Here is a 19,879-nt window from a genome sequence, read left to right as displayed (position 1 = left end):
AAACTTTATTAATAATGTTATTATTATTTATATATCACATAAAAAAGTGTATTTCTAATACAGTTTCCATAATTTTTTTTTATACATATAATCTCTTAATATTTACAATTATTATCGATTAACTAAGAAATTCTAAAGACGAACGAAATATTTTCGAGCACATATAATATATCTATTAATCTATTTATGTATAATATAATTGTATGTACACTATGCGACCTTATGTTAATAATAATGCACGTTGGACATTTAAATAAAGGTAATGGTAAATATAACAAACGTCTTTTACGTATATCACAAAAATAGCTCACGTGGCTTGGCTGGTAATACTTTTTTTCTAAGGTATCTAATGGATGTTCGATGAGCATTCACTGGATTTTTCATTGGACAGCTGTGGACGGAAAGCCTGAAGTTCGGCAAGTTGACTGGGATATATTGCCTTTGCTGCTGGTGTTTCAACGCTGATTGAGCGATCTGACGTAGATGTCGGTGATGACTTTCTCGATCCTCGTGTCGCCGATGGCCTTTCTGAAGAAGAAGTCCTCGATGGACTTTCTCGAGACGAGCTGCAGCAGCGGTATGAGATAGGCTATCCGGCTGAGCTTGATCTCGCAGAGCGTGGGACTGGTCAGGCGTATGTTGGCCCAGAGCATCGACTCGGCGTCCATCTTGAGGCGAGCCACCTGTCGCGGGTCCTTGAGTCGGCCGGTGCTGAGCGGCGAGCCGGAGCCGTTGCTGCTCGGGCTGCTGCTGATCTCCGAGTCGTAGTCCAGGCCCGCCCGGTACAGCACGACGGCCTTGACTATCGAGTACTGCTCGCTGCTCAGCTGGAGATTGTGAAACTCGCTGATGATGTCGCGGAAGCGTATGCACTGGACGACGAGGTCGGGCGTGATGCCGCCCATCTCGGCCGGGTCCATGAGCGGGTACATCTGCGAGGCCCCGATGAGGAAGAGGTCGCGCCACGAGGCCTCCAGCACCGTCAGCTGGTCCTCGAAGCAGAGCTTCGTCTGGGCGTTTATGTCGCGGACGAAGTGGACGTTGTTGAAGATGAGCCGGGCCGCTTGCTCGTTCACCGTGTCGAGGATCAGCGGCAGCCTGAACAGGGGCTGGTGCAGCATCGGCGGTGACGGCGACATCTAATCATACAAGGCATTTCGTTAAATTTCACTCGTATATCAATCGATCGATCTTAATTCTTATTCATGCATGCATCGTTTATTCGAATAAAAAATATTGTGCGGCTATAGACAAGCTCGTACCTTTGGGGAAAAATCCAGGACCGGATAAAAAGACGAGCGCGAGTTGTGCAGAACCGGCGTGGTGGCCACCGAGGACGGTATCAGCGGCTCGCTCACGACGGGCTTGGGTAGAGCGAGGTTGAGCGCAACCGGGGCTGCGAGCGTAGGCGGTAGCGGCGCTGGAGGGGCTGGCGGCACCGACGACCTCCTCGGATGGGACGACGAGCGGTCGTAGGGCGACGAGCCGTACAGCAAGGCCACCTGCTTTCGCAGCGTCGAATTTCGCGGTCCTCGCTCGTGTTGAACAGCTGAAAAAACGATGCAAGATTCAGTTTCAGTCGTCCTCGATTTTTACGATCGATCGTGGTAACAATTGCGGGGCACTCACAGTCCTTGTTCATGCCGGCAGCGAGGCACTTGGAGAGCCGACAAGCCCGACACTGATTTCTGTGCGTTCTGTCGACGATGCAGAGCTCTCGCGACTTGCAACTGTAGCCCTGTCCTCGCCTGATCGACCTTTTGAAAAATCCCGCACACCCGTCACAGGTGTATATGCCGTAGTGCTTGCCCGAGGAGTGGTCGGCGCACACCTCGCACGGCACGTCCACCAGAATGCGGCCTGCGAATTACAAGTAACGGTCTTTTAGTCTACGAAATTTTGAGATGCGGTCGAGCGCATTTCAAAAATTTATGCGTGCATAGTGGCGCGACGGCAAGATTGCCGCTCTTCATCGAGCTAATCAATCTTTTTGGATTTCTGAACGAAAGCACCCGAAAGTAGAAGCAGACTCTTACTAATATTTATTCTTGCAACATTATTGAAACAAAATTATTTGACAAAAATAAAATAAATTTCACGGGTATTTGTAAAAGTGGAGATCTGCATTATAGTATTCGCAAAACATTTGATTATTCGATATACAGATTCCATTATGAACACTTTGCTCAATGACATTCTGTTTATCTAAATTTTTACAACTTTTGCACCGATTGAAGTATAATACTCACTTGAAGAGGCCATTTTTTCTGGTTTTTGAACAGTTTTAATTTTACTTTCTTGACTCATCCGGATCGAAATTGAGTGTCACTTTTATGCCAAAACGACGAGGCACTCGTCGTATTTTTTCCAAAATTTCAGACCACAGAACAACAACAGCCACAACAACAACAACAACATTCACTACAATAACAACTGCAGTAATAACAACAACAGAAAAGTTGGTCGCACAAGTAAACTCGGCAAATTTCCAACTAAACACCAGCACTTTCAAAAATAAGCAATTCACTCTACAGATGTTGGCACTTTTTTCCCCACTTTTTGAGAAGAGAAATGTCTGTACTTCGAGTTTCGAGGTCCACCGCAGAGTGAAGATTAGCGACTACTGACTAAAGCATCAAGGGTTGTTCTCTTTTTATTACGAGCAACGACGAACTTCCATTGGCAGAGTCGGCATCCCTTCTTGATTCAGCCCAGGCGTATGAACCTTATCCCCTCTACCGCGAGAGATTCCCTTGGCTCCACCCACCAAAAGTATAAAGACGAGCGCGTACAAGAGAAGTAAAAAGTTTTGCGTTGATCGGAGTTTCGTGCTTTGGACAAAGGACGTGTGTATTTTCGAGGCTAACATTTTGTTTTATCTAATAATGCAATTTTATCTAAGCGCTTTAAATTTCACCTGCCAGTTCTATAAAGTCAAACGATGCGACTTTCAGTTTAATATAAAATGATTCCATGTTGTAGACAATCTACATGGTTGTGTTGTGGGTCATTACATTTATTTATTATTTAAAAACTAATTTTAAATTATTATTAATTGCACAAATAAGCTAAAAATGAAATAACTGACTAGCCTTTGTCAGAGTATCATTTAAATAAATCAAATAAAACTTGTACATTTTTTTTAAATTTTTAGCAAAAGTCTCATTTAGCTGAAAGGGTTTTGAAAGGGGACCCTCACTTGGACGTATTGATAATCATTTATATTATATCGAAATTTTTCATTTCTATATTTATGTTCTAAAAAATTACATAATAACTATATGTAAAGTTTATTATCCTAAATATTTGTTCGCTTTTAAGAAAAGATCGCTAATTTCATAGTAATCAAGGGATGTACTATAGAATGTTTATAAAAATGACTAAATTGTAAAAATTACTTTTTTTAAGTAGACATTTTTTTGCTGTAATATAGCAATTTTTATAAAAGTTTGTGCGTAAACCCATCGGTTACTATAAACTATTAATTTTTTTGATTTATTTTTCTCGGAGTGATTATAATTTTTTTGTTATAAGCAAATTAATTTTATAATATATAATCGGTGGTGTTTTAAGGCATTATACAAAAGAACGGAAATTGCAAAAGTGAATAAGATAAATGAAATTATATCGACATAGATAAAATAGTTTTTTCTCTTTCGATTAAATGTAACACCCTCTTGAGTAGAATCGCACTCGACCAAGCGCATCCGAGTACAATACTGTACCCCGTTATTCTTGCACTTGAATATAAGTCGGGCAAATGATACAAGTATGCGTTGTCTAGTCCCTTGCAAAAAAAATCAGCAATTTCGGGCGTCATCTCTGCAGAAAGAGAAGGGAAATTGGCCGCGGGCCGGCCATTCAGGCACTTTGGCTCCGTTGTGATTCGTCGATGCGTATACTATGCGCGTACAATGTATAATATATCCTTGCATATACTCGCAGCCAGGCACACAGTCGCACGTATATGACATACCGCACGGGATCCCTACTCAAACACAGACGCGCGTATTTACGAGGATGATACGGAATAATATACGCAAGCACACGGGCATCGACGTACGAGGCAGATGCGAGCTCAGCGGTACTCGAGGAGAACGTCCGTGGCCTTTCGATATGACTATGTGACTCCATTTTGAGTGAATTTTTGCGCGCGCGAAGAAGAAAAATCATACGGAGACGCTCGGGCGGCAGTGCGAACTACTGCAAAGAGTAGTGCACGCAGCATAAACACGAAAGCCTAGATCGATCTTTCAAAGATCTTTCGATAAATTTGGCTTCTACATCGTAGTACGCGCGGACGTTTTTCTTTTCTTGGACGAGCCGAGGGTTAGACGAGTCTTGAAATATGTGTAGTCGCGCTTTTGTACCTGCACACTCGCGGAGCATGTCAGGCCCGATACGTTTAGCTTTGAGATAATAGACGAGATACTCTTCTTTAGCCGTTTATCCCATTGTACGCGTGTGCTCGCAGCTGGAAATTACACACTCGTGCCCTCTCGACTTGACAGGCATAATTTTCCAGCCCTGAATGGCAAATATTTCGGTAATATTTCGAAAATTTCTGCGCAGATTACGTTTTATGCGCGACGTTCGTGTCAACGAGCGTAAAAATCGAAACTTTATATACCGTTACCTATTGGCAGGAAATCGCATCGAGCCTCGAAGAATCGAGATCGCAAGGATATTATATATTGTAGTTGCCTTCGTAACTTTAGCGCTCGCACCAGCAGTAATATTTAGAATTCGATATAGGATTTATGCCGATATGGATTTTCAAGTAGTAGACCAATAGCTCCTACGCGATCTATAGGTTTCTTATAGCATTTTCGGAGGATGTGCACATCCTTCTATTTGATTATCGCAGCCGATGAATGTAAAGTGCACTTGGTGGTCGAGAGAGAGATTCGGTCAACTATGCACGCTGAAATAGACTCAACGTACTCGTATACAGTAATATCAGAACGGAAGATTGACGTGGAAGCGAGTCGATTGGCGCGGAATGTGAGATTTTCTATTTACAATAATATATATATAGGTACACATAAAAGGTCTGAAACATAATACACGGACAAGATCGTGAACAACGAAATAGAGGCTAGGCGTACGAGCTGTAGTCGGTACAATATGTCGAGCCTCGTCTCGTCCCGAATATATATACTCGCACATTATGTTGCCGAGCGAGAGATTATCTGCGTAACTATTTGAAAAATTAGGCCTGGCTTTTGCATGCGGGGTGGCGATCGCGAACAAAGCCGGTTTTTTGACGCGCGCGCGCGCCCGAGTCGTCTACTACCGAGCGCTGAGCCCATTGTTCCTGGCTTTTCGCCGATGCCTCGTGCGATGCGCGCCGATGCAAACTTTTAACTCGGCAAGTTGGAAGCTCTAAACTGCCCGACGGAGCTGCCAGCGTGCTTGTACGACGCGCAGCACAAAGGTAGTCAACACCCCGTGTACATGGCGCCAAGTCCCATGTATTCTTCCTTCGTTCTTTGCTTGCCAAATTCCTTGACAATTTGTCACGAAGCAAAATTGTTTTTCGAGCTCGTTACATTTCGTCGCCTAACTGCTTCCTGCACCTGAGGCGAGTTTTGTAAAAGGTGTTAAATTAACTTTCGTAATAAAAGGCGCATTAATTATTTTTAAAAGAATCGTCGAAAGTCCATGATTAATCTGTAGATGTGCATGCTTGTAGACAGTTCGAGTTTCGTATTGATCAATATACGGATAAATTCGTTCGATTTTTTTTTCAATTTTTTAATTATTTATAAAATTGCATCTATTTCATCTTTGAATCCAAAGCTAAATTTAAAAATAGTTTTTCGAAATTTCGTTGATAGCTTGTCGTGTACGTAATGAGTATCTGCATAGTTGACAGACATTCGTAATATCTCGACAACGGTTTTATCAGTACTTAGCGAGGCAGCATCGTACAATAAAAAAGAAACGCGCAAAATTGTGTGTTGATTCCGACTGCAGCTTATAGCCGAGTTCTTTTGTTGAGTCCGATTAATAAAGCGGTTGTCCGCACTCACAGACCATATAGCCAGATCTTGAATCAATTCACGAGCTCTGAATAGACTCAGAGATGCGTAATGGTGGATGAGCTTCTCTCTCTCTTTGGGTCGTCGTCGTCGGTGCCTCGACAAAAAATGCCCCGTATATACATACATTCCCTGAATAAAGGCATCAGCGCACTCATTTATAGCGCGTAAACCTCGAGCTATATAAATATAAGTGCGCAGATAATGCGGCACAAGGGGGAGTGAGTTTATGCGTGTGTGAATGAATATACTGCATAAGTACGAGGCAGCGATCGGCTAGAGAAAAGCAGAGGGAGAGATTCATGTCGTCGTGTCAAAAAGGCAAAATTCTAGCTAAACGACTGTAATGTGGGACCTCTGACTGCTAAACACGAGAGAGAAAGAGAGAGAGAGCGAATAATGAAAATACGATTGTCCATGCAGAAGCACCGGGTGCGTGCGTGCTCGCGTTATGCACGCGATGATGGGGCTCGCAGATCGCTACCGTCCATATAGATCCTTGCTTATAAAACGATGTTGTTTTAGGGCGACGAAATTTTCAAGCTCTATCATAATATGTTTTTCCTCGGCTTCGAAGCTCGACCGTGTGTGTGTGTGTGCCTCTGCGCGGTGTCGCCGGCGGGCATCGAAGTCGCACAAAAATCAAAACGTTGCGCGCGCGCGCCTCTCGACCGCCACAGCTCTCGGCTCCGTTTATAATGTACAACAATAAGAGACCCCTACTGCAATACGTTTTTTATTGTTATTATATTTACAGGCTGCACGCACCACCGCCAACGTCGTCGTCGCTCTTCACTCCGGCTCTCATCGTGCTAATCTATTTTCTTATAATTTGCTGCGCTTCTCTGTACACGAACGCCACAGTGGCAGCTCGTCTACTCTGAAGAGCATATGCCCTGTGTATAAAATGTATATATACCTATCGACAGCGCAGCTCCGGCTCGAGTGTATTTTTAAGATTTTTCTTTTCGCTCTATTATGACGTATTTACTTTTCTGATTGATTCATAATATGCGGAAAAATTCCTCTCCGTCTTTCTACCTTCTCGCAGAGAGCAATCTCTCTTTTTATTTTTCAAATTTATAATATACACATATATTCATGTAACGTCTTTGGCATAGAAATTTTAATCTGCCCTGACCTACGTAATATTTATGTTTAATATGAGTGAGATTCGAGTAGGAAATTATTGTAGCCATTTAGAGCAGCAAGTCTTTTTTTATATATTCAAAGGGTGCAACTACTGGGTGATCCGTGCACGAGACCGATGATATTCCAGATGTCAGTTTTACAAACCCTAATTCAATCGTGATCCGATTACCCGTTTGATTGCCCGTGCGCATTGCTCGAGCGAATGTATGCAGCTGGATTCGTTGAAACATTATACAGCTAACGTCCAACGTCAGCTACTTATGCATCGGCAAATCGCAAAAATATAATACTGCCCATCGTCGATCATCGCACTACCTTATCAATTTTCATCGAGGACGCGCATTTACATTTATTATTCCCTCTTAATCCAATTTCTCGTGATGCATGCCCCGTCATGCGTGGGCTGAATTAATTTTCCGACGACTCATTTATTCGATTAATACACTCAGAAACAAAATAAATAAAAACAATCGACTAACGGAAAAAAATCAATTTCAACTATCGCTCTTTGTAGAATATTTCAGTACTTTATTTACAGTAATAAATTATTAATTTTACTATGAAATAATTCCATTTTATATCATAATTTAAATATTAATCATATAATCTAGTTTAAAAATATTTTTATTTTATTAGATAAATTTTGTGTAATGAAAATTCCATTATTTTATTTAAAAAATTCTGTGATGCGAAAGTTAACTCTACAATACAATTTCCAATTTTATAACTAATAAGACACGAAGTATTTTTTATGAACATGAATCTTTACTAATACTGCCCGTAGGCCCAGATCTATGATAGAACTTTGGTTGTTTGCGATTATGTAATATTTGATTTCTAATACTCATTAGAAAAGTCGTCAGAAATAGAAGAAAAAGTCAACGCGATCGGAAATCTGCAGAGTCAATTGGATTTATTTTTCAAGGAATCACTTTCAAATGTTAATAACACTCGTATTATCAAATGTCAATCACGGCAGAGATCCTTAGCCATTTATGATACAGGCATGATGGATTCGTTGGAGGTGAAAAAAAATCTGCTGCTGTAGGCTTGTCAGCGCGTAAATTTTGATGAGAGACGTCGTTTGGAAATTCTCATTCGTAGAAATGACGCGATTACGTTTCTAAAGAATGCATTAGTAACTTCGGATGTATGCCACTGGCTTAGGCGATCTCTATTACGCACACTCGCATACACACACGCGTATATCCATGCCATACGTGTAGTGAAAAGTACGTGGCTCGTCATTGTATTCATCGAAAATGAATAGAGCTTTGTGCTCGACTCGATCATTATTACATATAAAAAGTCTCAAAATCTTCGTTCAAATGAGCGAGGCAAAAAAGACTACCTGACCTGAGCGCGCAATTCATTAAACGGGAAGAGCGACTGGACTTTTCAACTACAACAATTTTGTTGTTGCGGTGTCGTCCGGAGATCTCGGCTCTGCCGCGGCAACAATAGGGGGATAATGTATACTTGAATTTTTTTAGACTCTTAATGTACTCTCGCTCGATCGAACGCGCCGCTGCTCTCCGGTGACTTGGATTCGTTGACACAATTAATACCTCGCGCGGAGGCACAAAATACGATGCTTACGCTATCTGGGTTTTAACATCAAAATGTTGGCGGCTTGCGACTCACTTTGTAAAATGAGCGAGTAACGCACATGCAAAAATATTCGCAACCCTGTCGAGCATTTATAAATTCATTCGGAGTCGTTTCTTAAAGCGGCGCAATAGGAGAGCTTATTCTCTATCACGCGAGCGTCAAAGCCGAGCCTTTTTGTCCTTCGGTCGATCTAGTTGTGTGTGCAGTTTATGCAACAGTTTTTACACGCAGTGAAGCGTATGATAGGCCAAAAGAAGGATTAGTTTTCTCTATTTATCTCTCTCTCTCTCTCTCTCTCTCTTCTTTTATTGTCAGATAGTATCCCCACGTTTAAAAACTTATTATAAAATGTGAATTATTAGAGGCTGTAAAATAGTATGGAAAAACGTTTGAGGAAAATCAAAAGGGCGGTGAGAAATTAATAGAATAGAAAAGACACGGCATTACACCTTGTAGAATATCATCATTAAATGAAAAAATTTCGGTATGAGAGGCTATATGAGATCTCGATTCATGTTGCAGGAATACTCTTTTATTGCGCTTTTGTTTGGGCACTCATTTTTGTTGAGCGAAGCCGATTTCAATGAAGCAAGCCATATTTTCATTCGATCGAAATCTCATTTGTTTAATTGAGTTACAGAAGAAAAAAATGCTCCTCGTCAAGGATTCGGCGAATCGATGTTCATCTTTTATTTGCAACGTACGTATCACGAGTATAGTTAAAGCGGGAAGTAGCCTCCCTTACACATAATACAAGAACAAATCTCAAGTGAGTAACGCGCGTAGCCATTCAAAGTCCGTGATTACACCCACATCAGGTAGACATCAAGGCTAAATGACATGGTGTACATTATAAAAATATAACATTGTACACCTATGTAGTGTATAGGTACGCGAGCATGTGTAACTGCGCGCATATACGTACAGAGCGAAGCGATCCCGGCCTGCTTCTTTTTTTTTCTTCATTTGATTCTCGTATAACACGGGGCACCGAGTCCGCGCTCAGGTACATATATACGAGCGCGCGCATTGTGTAAAGTTGCGAGGCGGTACGCGCGAGGGCGAAAGCAACTCTCAGACCGATCTCAAAGGCTTCTTCGTCGTCGTCGTCGTCGTCGTTGCGCTCGGGATCGAAGAAGCAAGAGAGCGCGACGCGGTAAGGGCAAGAAGTTCCCACCGTCAAGAAGTAGGTATAAGCTATCCCGCCAAGACGAGTCGCGCACGTTGCACTGCCTCTCGCTCGCGCGCGCGCGCTGCCTTTTTTCTCTCTTTCTGCTCGACGAAGAGCAAGGTAACCGGAGAGCCGGATGTCTCCGCCCAGGATGGCCGTTTCTTGGCCCATGCTCTCGCTCTGCACGTTAGAAAGCAAAGGCACAAGTTCTCGCTCCTGTACGGGCTCCTTTAAAAATGGCGATGTGACGCGTATAAGAATCTCTGATTTCTGCGCATCGCTTCGTCCTTTCTATATACGTATACTACTTGTCACCCTCTGCACCGCCTTCTCTCTCTTTGCTCTTTCGTCTTCTTGCTCGCGCCCGAACGTCGCGCGGCTCCTTCTTGTTTTTCTTCTCGTTCTCTCCCTCGAATTCAGGCGTCTTTCTACCGCGTATTCTCATGCTCTCTTTTGCAGTCGTTGCTCCTGCTGCTGCTTCTGCTGTTTCTACTTTCTCGCGCGCAAGCCATTCGCTTACTTTTTCTGATGCTCCTTTCCTTCTAATAGTCGAGGCCTTACAATTCAACCAACCGACCTTTTGTTGCAGCTACAGCTAATAATCGAGTTTCAAAGACTATTACCAGCTTCTTACATGCACTCGCACGCTTTTTCCAACCTCTTTCGCTAACTACCATGTACAAAATGCAAACAATCAACGTTAACAAAACTTGTTACCGACCTATTGTTCGGAATCATAGATCCTTTCGATAATTAATTGATGACTGTTACATTTTTGGCACATCTCCACTCATTGGGCGCAATTTGTACCAAAGGAATCCACTTGATGCTTTTTTTACTTTTCAAAAAATTTAATTCTAGAACAGGTACTTAAAGGGCAGACGAACGTCTATAAATAGATCCCGTAATGCTACAACACAAATTAATTGTAACAGTGGTACCAAGTATTCTTGTAAAGTGTGCATCATCACACAGTCTTAAATTAACGCAATTATAAAAAAATAAAAAATGATTTTATCTTATAAGTTTTAAATTACGATGTGAGTGTAAAGCATGTTTTTTTTCTGATCATGACGGTATTTCTCTTCAGAACTAGTATCAGTGATGATATAGGAAAACACGAAAATATTTTTGAAATGGAAAGAATCTCACGACAATTAAAATTTAATAGTATATTTGGTTGAACCATTTTCAAACTTTAACAAGCAACATCTTGCCGTGTGAACCATCACGGACAGACTTTATTTCTTGAGAAAGTCTTTGTAGGGAAAAAACAGCTTCCACCTTTTCTTCTAACCACCTTTAGCTAAATTTGCCCGCCTCCTTGTTTGTTGCAAAGCAAGGAGTCTCGGCTAACGTCTTGGCTGCAGAAAACAACTTCTTTTTGCGCGCGTTAAGAAGTTCGTTGCTTTGCATAAATACGAAGCTGCAACACGCCCATCCTAACGTTTTGATCATACAAGAAACCTGCTCATTTAAATGACACTATATTTCCGGACGACTAACGGACGTAATGACGGCTAAGCCTCGTGAACGTCTTCTCTCCTAAAGGTAATCTCGATGATTCGATAGATATCAATCTTAGGCACGTGCCTTTATGCAATTAATGAAATATATTTTGGGCTCGTCGACTCCTTCAAAATTTAAATATGACGTATTATAAAAGTATGAAAGATGGTGAGCATCAATATACGTTTGTGAAACGAGTTAAAAAAAATCGCGTTTACTCGAATTATATAATTCAATGTTTCTTTTGGAATTTTATGCAATAATCAGCTTGGTTATTAGCGTTTTATAACATTAAAGGGGATTAATAAATATATAATTTGTGAATAGTTATATCTACGTTATGTATAGGTCAAAATACCAACAAATTTTAAGCTAGTAGTATAGTATGTGAGTATATACAATAGCGTGTTATGCAGCAAGCCAATCACGCCACGGTTTGGGGGCGGCATCGAACAGTGGCGGCAAATTTCGGGGTAAATATTAAAAATTTTATCATAATATATAAATAGATATGTTATAAGGATGTTTTGAATCGATGTTACAGGAAATTTTTTTAAAGTTCTTAGTTTTAGAAGGCCAAAAGTTCCTCGAAGAATCGTCGACAAGTTAGAATTTTAAATTGTTTCAAATATTGTAAATAAATAAATCGGTAACTTAATTGTAAACAAATTGATCATAAACGATTTTAACATATTCCCTCGACACACTGATCATGTTTACAGTAAAGACAAATTAGTATAAATTCTATCTTACCCGATGAAACAAACCATAGCACTAAAATTAAATAAAAAGTTCCATCGTTCATTTTAAGCACCAAAATAAATACAAGTGAGAAGAAACCTGAAGAAGTTGCCTTGAAAAATAATTTGAGTGAACACCACATTGTTGTTTCAAATAAAAAACAATACGTTTGTGATATTTGCCAGGAGGTGCTTACTTTGGAATCGATCATGATAACATACCGAAATACAATTTATAATGATAAAAAAATTTACGCATGCGATAAGTGCGAGAAAAAATTGGTGAAAAAATCAAGTTTGATTATGAACCACAAATTAGTAAATAAAGATCAAGAAGATTTTTCATGCAATAAGTGCGAGAGAAAATTTAAAAATAAGTCAACATTGCTCAAGCACAAAAATATATTTCATGAAGTTTTAAGAAATTACTTATGTGATAATTGTGGGAAAAAATTTGGACGCAAATAAAATTTTATTTTACACCAAAAGACAAGTACACCAAGGTGGAAAAGATTATGCATGTGATAAATGCGAACAAAAATTTGGACGAAAATCGAGCTTGCTCATGCACAAAAAATTAGTACATGAAGGTCGCAAAGATTTCTCGTGTGATAAGTGCGAGAAGAAATTTGGACAAAAAACGCACTTGCTCGTCCATCAAAACACAGTTCACAAAGGTCGTAAAGATTATGGATGTGATAAATGCGAGCAGAAATTTGGACAAAAATCAAATTTGCTGATGCACCAAAGGACTGTCCACGAAGCTCGCAAAGATTACACATGCAAAAATTGCGAAAAAAAATTTGGTCAAAAAGCTCATTGGATCAGGAAAAAAATATAGTTCACGATGGGCGCAAAGATTATGCGTGCGACAGGTGCGAGCAGAAATTTGGAAATAAATGGACTATGATTCGGCACCAAAAGACAGTCCATTATACGCATGCCACAATTTCGTAAAGAAATGATGATTGACTATTTTAAATATATATTTGTGGTGGAAAGGCCTAACGAGATAACTCCATTTTTCGTGTTTTCGAGAAAAACGCGTTTTAAGTTGCGCACGAGGGCCTAGCTAGACGCGGACGACTAAAGATCTGTACCTACGATATTTTTACCTATTATGAGGTATCTTTTGAACTATGTACTTATGAAATTGAAAGGTGCATCATAGTGATAATACGGAGCAAAAACTATGGACTTATCTCCTTAGCCCTTTCCCCGCTTAGCAGATAAGTCCGCTTTTTGCGGTCACACTTTTTTCAATATCGATAATTTCACTTAGTTTGTGATCAAAACCTCATGTAATGATTTTACATTGATAAAATAGCTCATTTAACGTTATACTGGGGTCAGATCTCAAATCTTGCAACGAAAAAAGGCCACACTGAAAATTGCGAAAATGACCCCTCGTGTATCAAATGTACCAACTGTATAGTGAAATTCACAACATTCGAAGAGTGTGAGAGCCATTTGTATGTTGGAATATCATTTTCTCCCATTTTCAAATCAATCTAGACTCTTAATCGCATTTTGGAACTCGAAAAGGTGGACTTATCTCGTTTGGCCGGGAATCGTTTGCAGCGAAATGGACTTATCTTGTTACGCACGGTATTATATTGAACGATAGGTGCTATTTTCAGCTTTTTTGACACTTGTACCTTAAAGTAGACATAACAAATAGGTAATTCATGTCATAAACTCGATTTCGAAAAAATGGAGTTATCTCGTTAGTCCTTTCCACCACAGATATGGATACTTATATAGATATTTTTCCACAATTTAAATAAAAATCATACTGATATGATTGTATATGAGCTGAACTTATGACGTTCAACTATCATTACACCTTTTTACACTGACGTTGTAAATTACTATACTCTTGATGCATATTTTGTTAACTTAGTTCTTGTAGCCCTCCATGCAACGATCAGCTAAGAGTTTTTTCATGTCTTATTTGGAACTTTGAATAGGACGAGCGTTTAATTCACTATAAGATTTTTGATGAACCCCACGTAATAAAATTAAAATGAAAAATTTTGATGAATTTGCTAACAAACCGATTATTACAGCTATGAGAGGCAAGATCGGTAATAACAATATGTTTTATCTAAACATATTGTTGTAGCAACTTAGGAACCATTTAAAAATTCAATTTGAAACAAAAAAATGTTTTCTTAACTTTCTTCAAAATTACTAAAATCTTTCATTATTGTTTTTGAATTTGCGTGAGCGGCTAATGAAAGTTTGCGCGGGGGCGGCAATTTTTCTAATCAGCCACTGAGTATATAACAGTAGAGTAAAAAAAAGATGACCTTCGGCGACCTTATTAGATTCTTTGAAATGAACCCATTAACAAGCAATTTTGTACGTAAATTTTTTATCATATGAAAATCGTACACGGAGTTAATATTTTTTCTTGAACATTTTTAATCAATACTCGGAGATTTTCGAATGTGCTGTTTTAATATCCGATGTTAGTTTTGCCATCATATAGTAAATCAGCAGTATAGTACTGCCATATAAAGTACTTGCTAATATAGTAATGTAGTTCTGCTATCTGGCATCATTAGATAAAATAATAAAATATGGTAAAGTATTCGAAGGAAATTTTGACTCAAATGTTAAAGCGAGTCTCGTAATGCGCTCAGTAAAGCTGGAACAAAAAATCGACTAGTTGGTGTGGCAGCTCATTTCTCCGGAAGCTCTTTGTCAACGCGGGGCGGGCTACCTATGTCTGTCTCTCTTTCTCTCTCTTCTCTCAGCTTCCCCACTTTTTTCCACTCAGCCTCATAATGAGCCTCTCGCCAACTCATGTATACATACATGCATTTAATACAAAGAAAGAAAAAAAGCGATTACTCGCCCGGGTGTATTATTATGTACAAATGCTCAGGTACCTGTTAATGTGTAGGCCGTTTCGGTACAAGTACCCCGTCAAAAGCTGCGACTCGTCTGTTAGCTACGATGCCCCGGCGTGGGTGCTCGTACTCGTAAAACATCACAGTCAGATCGAACGTTACATGCACCTTGCGTAAAAAAATGAAGAAAAAAAATGGCTGCTTGATTCGTAATTCGAGAGCATTGAATAAGCGAGAGAAGGTGGAGAGGCGAAAGAACACGGGCTTTCTTTTCTTTAGCATCAATGCAAAACTTTTTTTCTCTTCGGATAAAAGTGGAGTGGATAAAATTATATAAAAGGACAAGACTGACAGAAACGTAAGGTTGTAAATATATATAGCTCGAGTTACGTCACCTCTCAAAACCCTCTTATATCTATTTCATACAATATTGAACAAACTTCATGTGGACAGCCATTCATGAGGGTAGTTGAGATCTGATGTTCCATTGTCTTCGTGCGATAGAGTTTGCCTCGCTTTTGAGCTTTTTGCTTTCAGATTTTTTATCTTCAGTCGTTAATTCGTAGAAAAGTCGATTCTCCGCAATGATTGCTGTAGAAAGTGGTGAAATTAAGTTATATCATCGATAATAATCGGGGAAAAATTAAGATAGTCGTGATAAATGTTGCCCTAAATATAGAGATTGCTTTTTTGAAAATCAAAGCGCAAGCAAAATAAAAGCATACATCAAGGCTTGCTCTCATATATTTATCTCTTTTCCTGTTTTTCGACCTTCCTGTTTTTATGTAATGCACAATCGATCGCACGGCGCATAAAATTTCTGCGCATAAAGTGGCACACGCTTGGTCATGATAAGCGCTAATCGATTTTTCGCTCAAGTCCCACGCTGCATATTATACAATCGAGCTCTGGCGTGCGATATGTTTGCCGTACAGCGCCTTTTCGGTTCATCCCCGCGCGATGGGTGCGTCGGACGACCTGTTGCGCGCTCGCAGCGAGCCCCAAAAAAGACGAACGCTCCTGATATGACTCGAAGCGGGGGTGGTCTCTCTGCTGCTGTTGCTGCTGCTTCTGCTGCCTATGTTTGTATTGATGGCGAGTCGCTGCTACATCATCGTATTCCCTGGGAACGCGTGTGATCGGCCTAGCCTGCGCGCGCCCTTCGTGCGTATCGGATGGCGCGCACCGACAATTTGTCGAAAATCCTATATGCTTCTTCCTAGATTCGTTGCAATACCTGCGTGCGCGACAACGTGTTGCAGCGGGGCTAATATTTTTTGGCCATATGCTGGCCGTGAAAGCATGAGAATGCTTTTACGAGGGCGTGAATGCGTATGAACGTGTAAAGGCTTTTTACCCGAAGCCTAATTATCATGAGAACATTTCCATTGCCTAAGATGCTGCGATCTCGTTGAAATTCGATATTGATTATACGTGTATCATTAAAAGATTTTCCTTTTTTAACAAAATCTCAATTCATAAATTAGACTCCTAGTGAAAAGGAGTGCGATATTTTAAAAATTTTAAACTGAAGATTTGTTTTTCAAATTCAATAGCTAACTTGCGTGAATCCTCTCTACAATAGTCAGCTTCGCATTGCTCACCATGGCGTCTATGTGAAGGCCCAGATATTCAATGTAGGGAACTGAGATGATACGGCAGCCTTGGACTGTTACGGTTATGGTATCTATCCTCCGCCTACCAATGATCAGTAATTTCGGTTTTGTGGTTGGCTGTCTCAAGGCTGAGCTGCTAGAGGTGCTTGAAAACGACGGCCTAGGCAATGTCATCTGCGAAGATAACGATGTTCACTATGCGGGGGAGGTTCAGGATGGTGTCGTATATCGCGTTCAGTAATGTCCTTGCCTGGAAGTAGCCAGAGATGATGTTCAGCAGGTAACTAGGGATGTTCATTAGGTATAAGGCAGAGAGGATGTCACTCTAGCACACATAATAGAATGCATTTTTGATGTCCAGAGTCACGACGGTGCAGTATTCCATCGTTCCACGCAGTCATCTCTTGCCCTCGAAGACAGATTGGGCGGTAGCGATGGCGGACTGTTCCCTTCGGAATGCATACTGCCAGTCCGAGAGGCCTTCAGGGCTCTCTGTGAAGACCTGCAGTGGGTTATAGATTATCCTCTCGAGGCTTTTGCCGGCTGTGTCGAACTTACGCAGCGGGCAATATGATCACGGCTCCTCGTGGGCTTACCATGGTTTAGCAGCAACACGAGTCTCTGTCTTTTCCAGGGCTCGGGAAAAACCCTACCGCCCAAGCGGTGTAGGTAAACGTGCTTATGCTTTTGTCCCAAAGTCCAAAATACAACTTTTACAAATGAACGAATGAACGTAGCGAATAATTTCTATAATAATTTTGGAAATAAATTTTAAAAATCTATGACAAATACTTGGAGTTTTAGCGACGATTTTCTTTTTTTACAATGATATACTAATTTTTTGTGGAGATCAAGATTCCGAGCAGTTTATGAAACAGCGTACACAATTTAAAATATAATCTTATCTATACAATAAAAACCTCAAGGTGTATCGAAGTCTATTTTTTGTAGTTGCACGTAGAGATTCATTGCTCTTACATGATAGCAAGTCGTAATATTCTCAAGAAAAATTCGTTGATATTGCTTAAAAAGGTAGTCTATGAAATGTCTCATTAGGTTAAATTAATAAAGTGATTTTTAGTTATTTTAGCCAGACGATACGATCTTGTAAAATATAAATATTTTTTCAACAAAAAAATTGAATGAGTAATATACAAAAACACTTTTCTATTTTACAAGATAACAGTATTCAACAATGATGCCACGTTTTTGAAAGTAATCAATATGTATTTTTCACTCAGTAACCATTTCGATTATGATCATTCGACGATTTTAAACAAACTAAGCTAATCTAAAAAAATTCTATTTAAATTCTCTTCTATGCGCACACAGTACATACAATCCATAACTTTGTTGAAAAAAATTTGATTCTCGATAGAATGAAAGCTAAGAATGTATCAAGATATGAGGCATTTTAAAACAACGATTCATAATTCCGTATTTTAGTAATCCCCAAAGAGAATCATTGTCATTGTGATAACTTGCAAACACTATTTGCATAACAATTAAAAATAAAACGATTTGAATTGGTAAAAATCCTTGATATGTTAAATTGCTCAGTGCAAATAATAAAAGCACTGGTGCTGAGTAGCAGTAGCTATGGGTATATATATCGGCATATGATGAGTGTTTAATGGAAAGGGAGAGGACACGGCGTGTAGCATAAGTCTGTCGCTCGAAAAAGCCGTACGTGTCGGTGTTAATCGAACGAGCGAGTAATTCTCGTACACGCCGAATAGTATATACGCCTCCCTCCCTATCTCTTGCTCTCTCTCTCTCTCTCGCTGCCTCTCTCACCCATCACACGCTTGAATTAGCTAGGGTGGAAAACGTCAGTGCATTTCGTGATTCACACTCGACAGTCGACAGCGGCTGTTGCTATCGAGCATTAAACACGTGTTAGCTCGACGAGCGAATTCACACGAATTCCCATTCTCCGCAACTTTGGCTTATAATCAAATCAATTTCCAACCATATAATATATCCCTATGGCGTACCAAGAGCTCTCGCTTTTCAATTCTCGTGCATGTACTCCGTGCTCCCAATCCCACCCACTCCCCCTCTCTTTCTCGCTCGCTTAATCTACTGGTATATAGATAGATTCTAGATCGAGTTGTGCGTATCAATTTTTCTACGATAGAAAACTTGTTCTATCGTCAGAGAAATGATCAATAAGATGGCTCATATGTAATATACATAAAAAAAATGTAAAGAAATAGAATGGATTGTGGAAAATGTTTCTTTATCTCGCTCGACGCATAGCATCAGCATCAGTCGTTGTCGCGAGTGCCGTGTGGCTCTTGATCCCCTACTAGACTTTACTTACTTACTCGAGTCCGTGTACTATATAGACACTACACTCTGCTGTTAGAAAGGCGAACGACAACGTTGACGACATTATGCTGCTGGTGTTGTCAGCCAAGAGTGAGACTATCACTGATGGGGTCTCACCCCGTTCAGAATTCCATTATCGTCGCGCGATTTATCCTCTCTCGCCCACTCACTCTCTTTCTCTCCCTATAGCTTCCTTCTTCTACTTCTCTTTTGCAATCGCTTGCTTTCTCCAGACTCTTTGCCTTTTTACTTACATTTGAATTTATACCAACATTGGACATTGGTAGGTGTCGATTTACTCTTTTCCAATTGACACCTTATTCACATTTTTCAATTTTTTTCCATTAAAGGTGTTGCTCAAATCAAACAATAATTAAGAAAACTAAATGAATAAGAATTATCGTGACAGCAACTCAAATCTGTGCCAAACATTGTTTCAGCGGATCAATTTTTTTCGAAGTCACTATGTTTTCACAATCGAATGTTAAATTATTATTTGAAAATAATTTAAATAACGGAATCATGAATACAGGTTTAATTTTAAAAATGCATTATATAACATTTTTTGTTACTTTCGAATGTTCAATATGAAATGTTTTAAACATTATTTCTGAGATTCCCTCTTAGTGTTTTTTCTCAAAAACTCGTTTCGATGAAGCGCTAGAACTTACGGAGTATCTGTAAAACATCATACTTTTTTAAAGAGAGTAATCTGCGTTTTCAGCTTGAATTCTAGTACTTCATCAAAACGAGTTAGTTATGAACCTCACTCGTTAAAGGAGCAAATTTAACTCTTTAAGGCTTCAAGCATAAACAGTTTAAATTATCGAAAAGTGTAATCTAT

The 19,879-nt window shown here is 39.9% G+C and overlaps 1 protein-coding gene across 1 annotated transcript; it reads right to left on the bottom strand.

The window, feature by feature from the left end:
* Nucleotides 1–455: 455 nt before the first annotated feature.
* On the bottom strand, nt 456–16,999 carry LOC106650249 (nuclear receptor subfamily 2 group E member 1). Its single transcript, XM_023461614.1, has 6 exons — nt 16,952–16,999; nt 16,647–16,875; nt 10,084–10,158; nt 1,630–1,860; nt 1,263–1,549; nt 456–1,139 (listed from the first exon to the last, which is right to left on the bottom strand). Exons 1-6 carry the CDS (start codon nt 16,997–16,999, stop codon nt 456–458), a joined length of 1,554 nt encoding a protein of 517 aa, XP_023317382.1.
* Between the last annotated feature and the right edge of the window lie 2,880 nt (nt 17,000–19,879).

The sequence above is a fragment of the Trichogramma pretiosum genome, unplaced genomic scaffold (genome assembly GCF_000599845.2).
Source record: "Trichogramma pretiosum strain Unisexual culture from Peru unplaced genomic scaffold, Tpre_2.0 scaffold4, whole genome shotgun sequence".
NCBI lineage: Eukaryota > Metazoa > Arthropoda > Insecta > Hymenoptera > Trichogrammatidae > Trichogramma > Trichogramma pretiosum.
The sequence above is the reverse complement of the archived record's forward strand: the minus strand, read 5'-3'. Positions and strand labels throughout refer to the sequence as shown.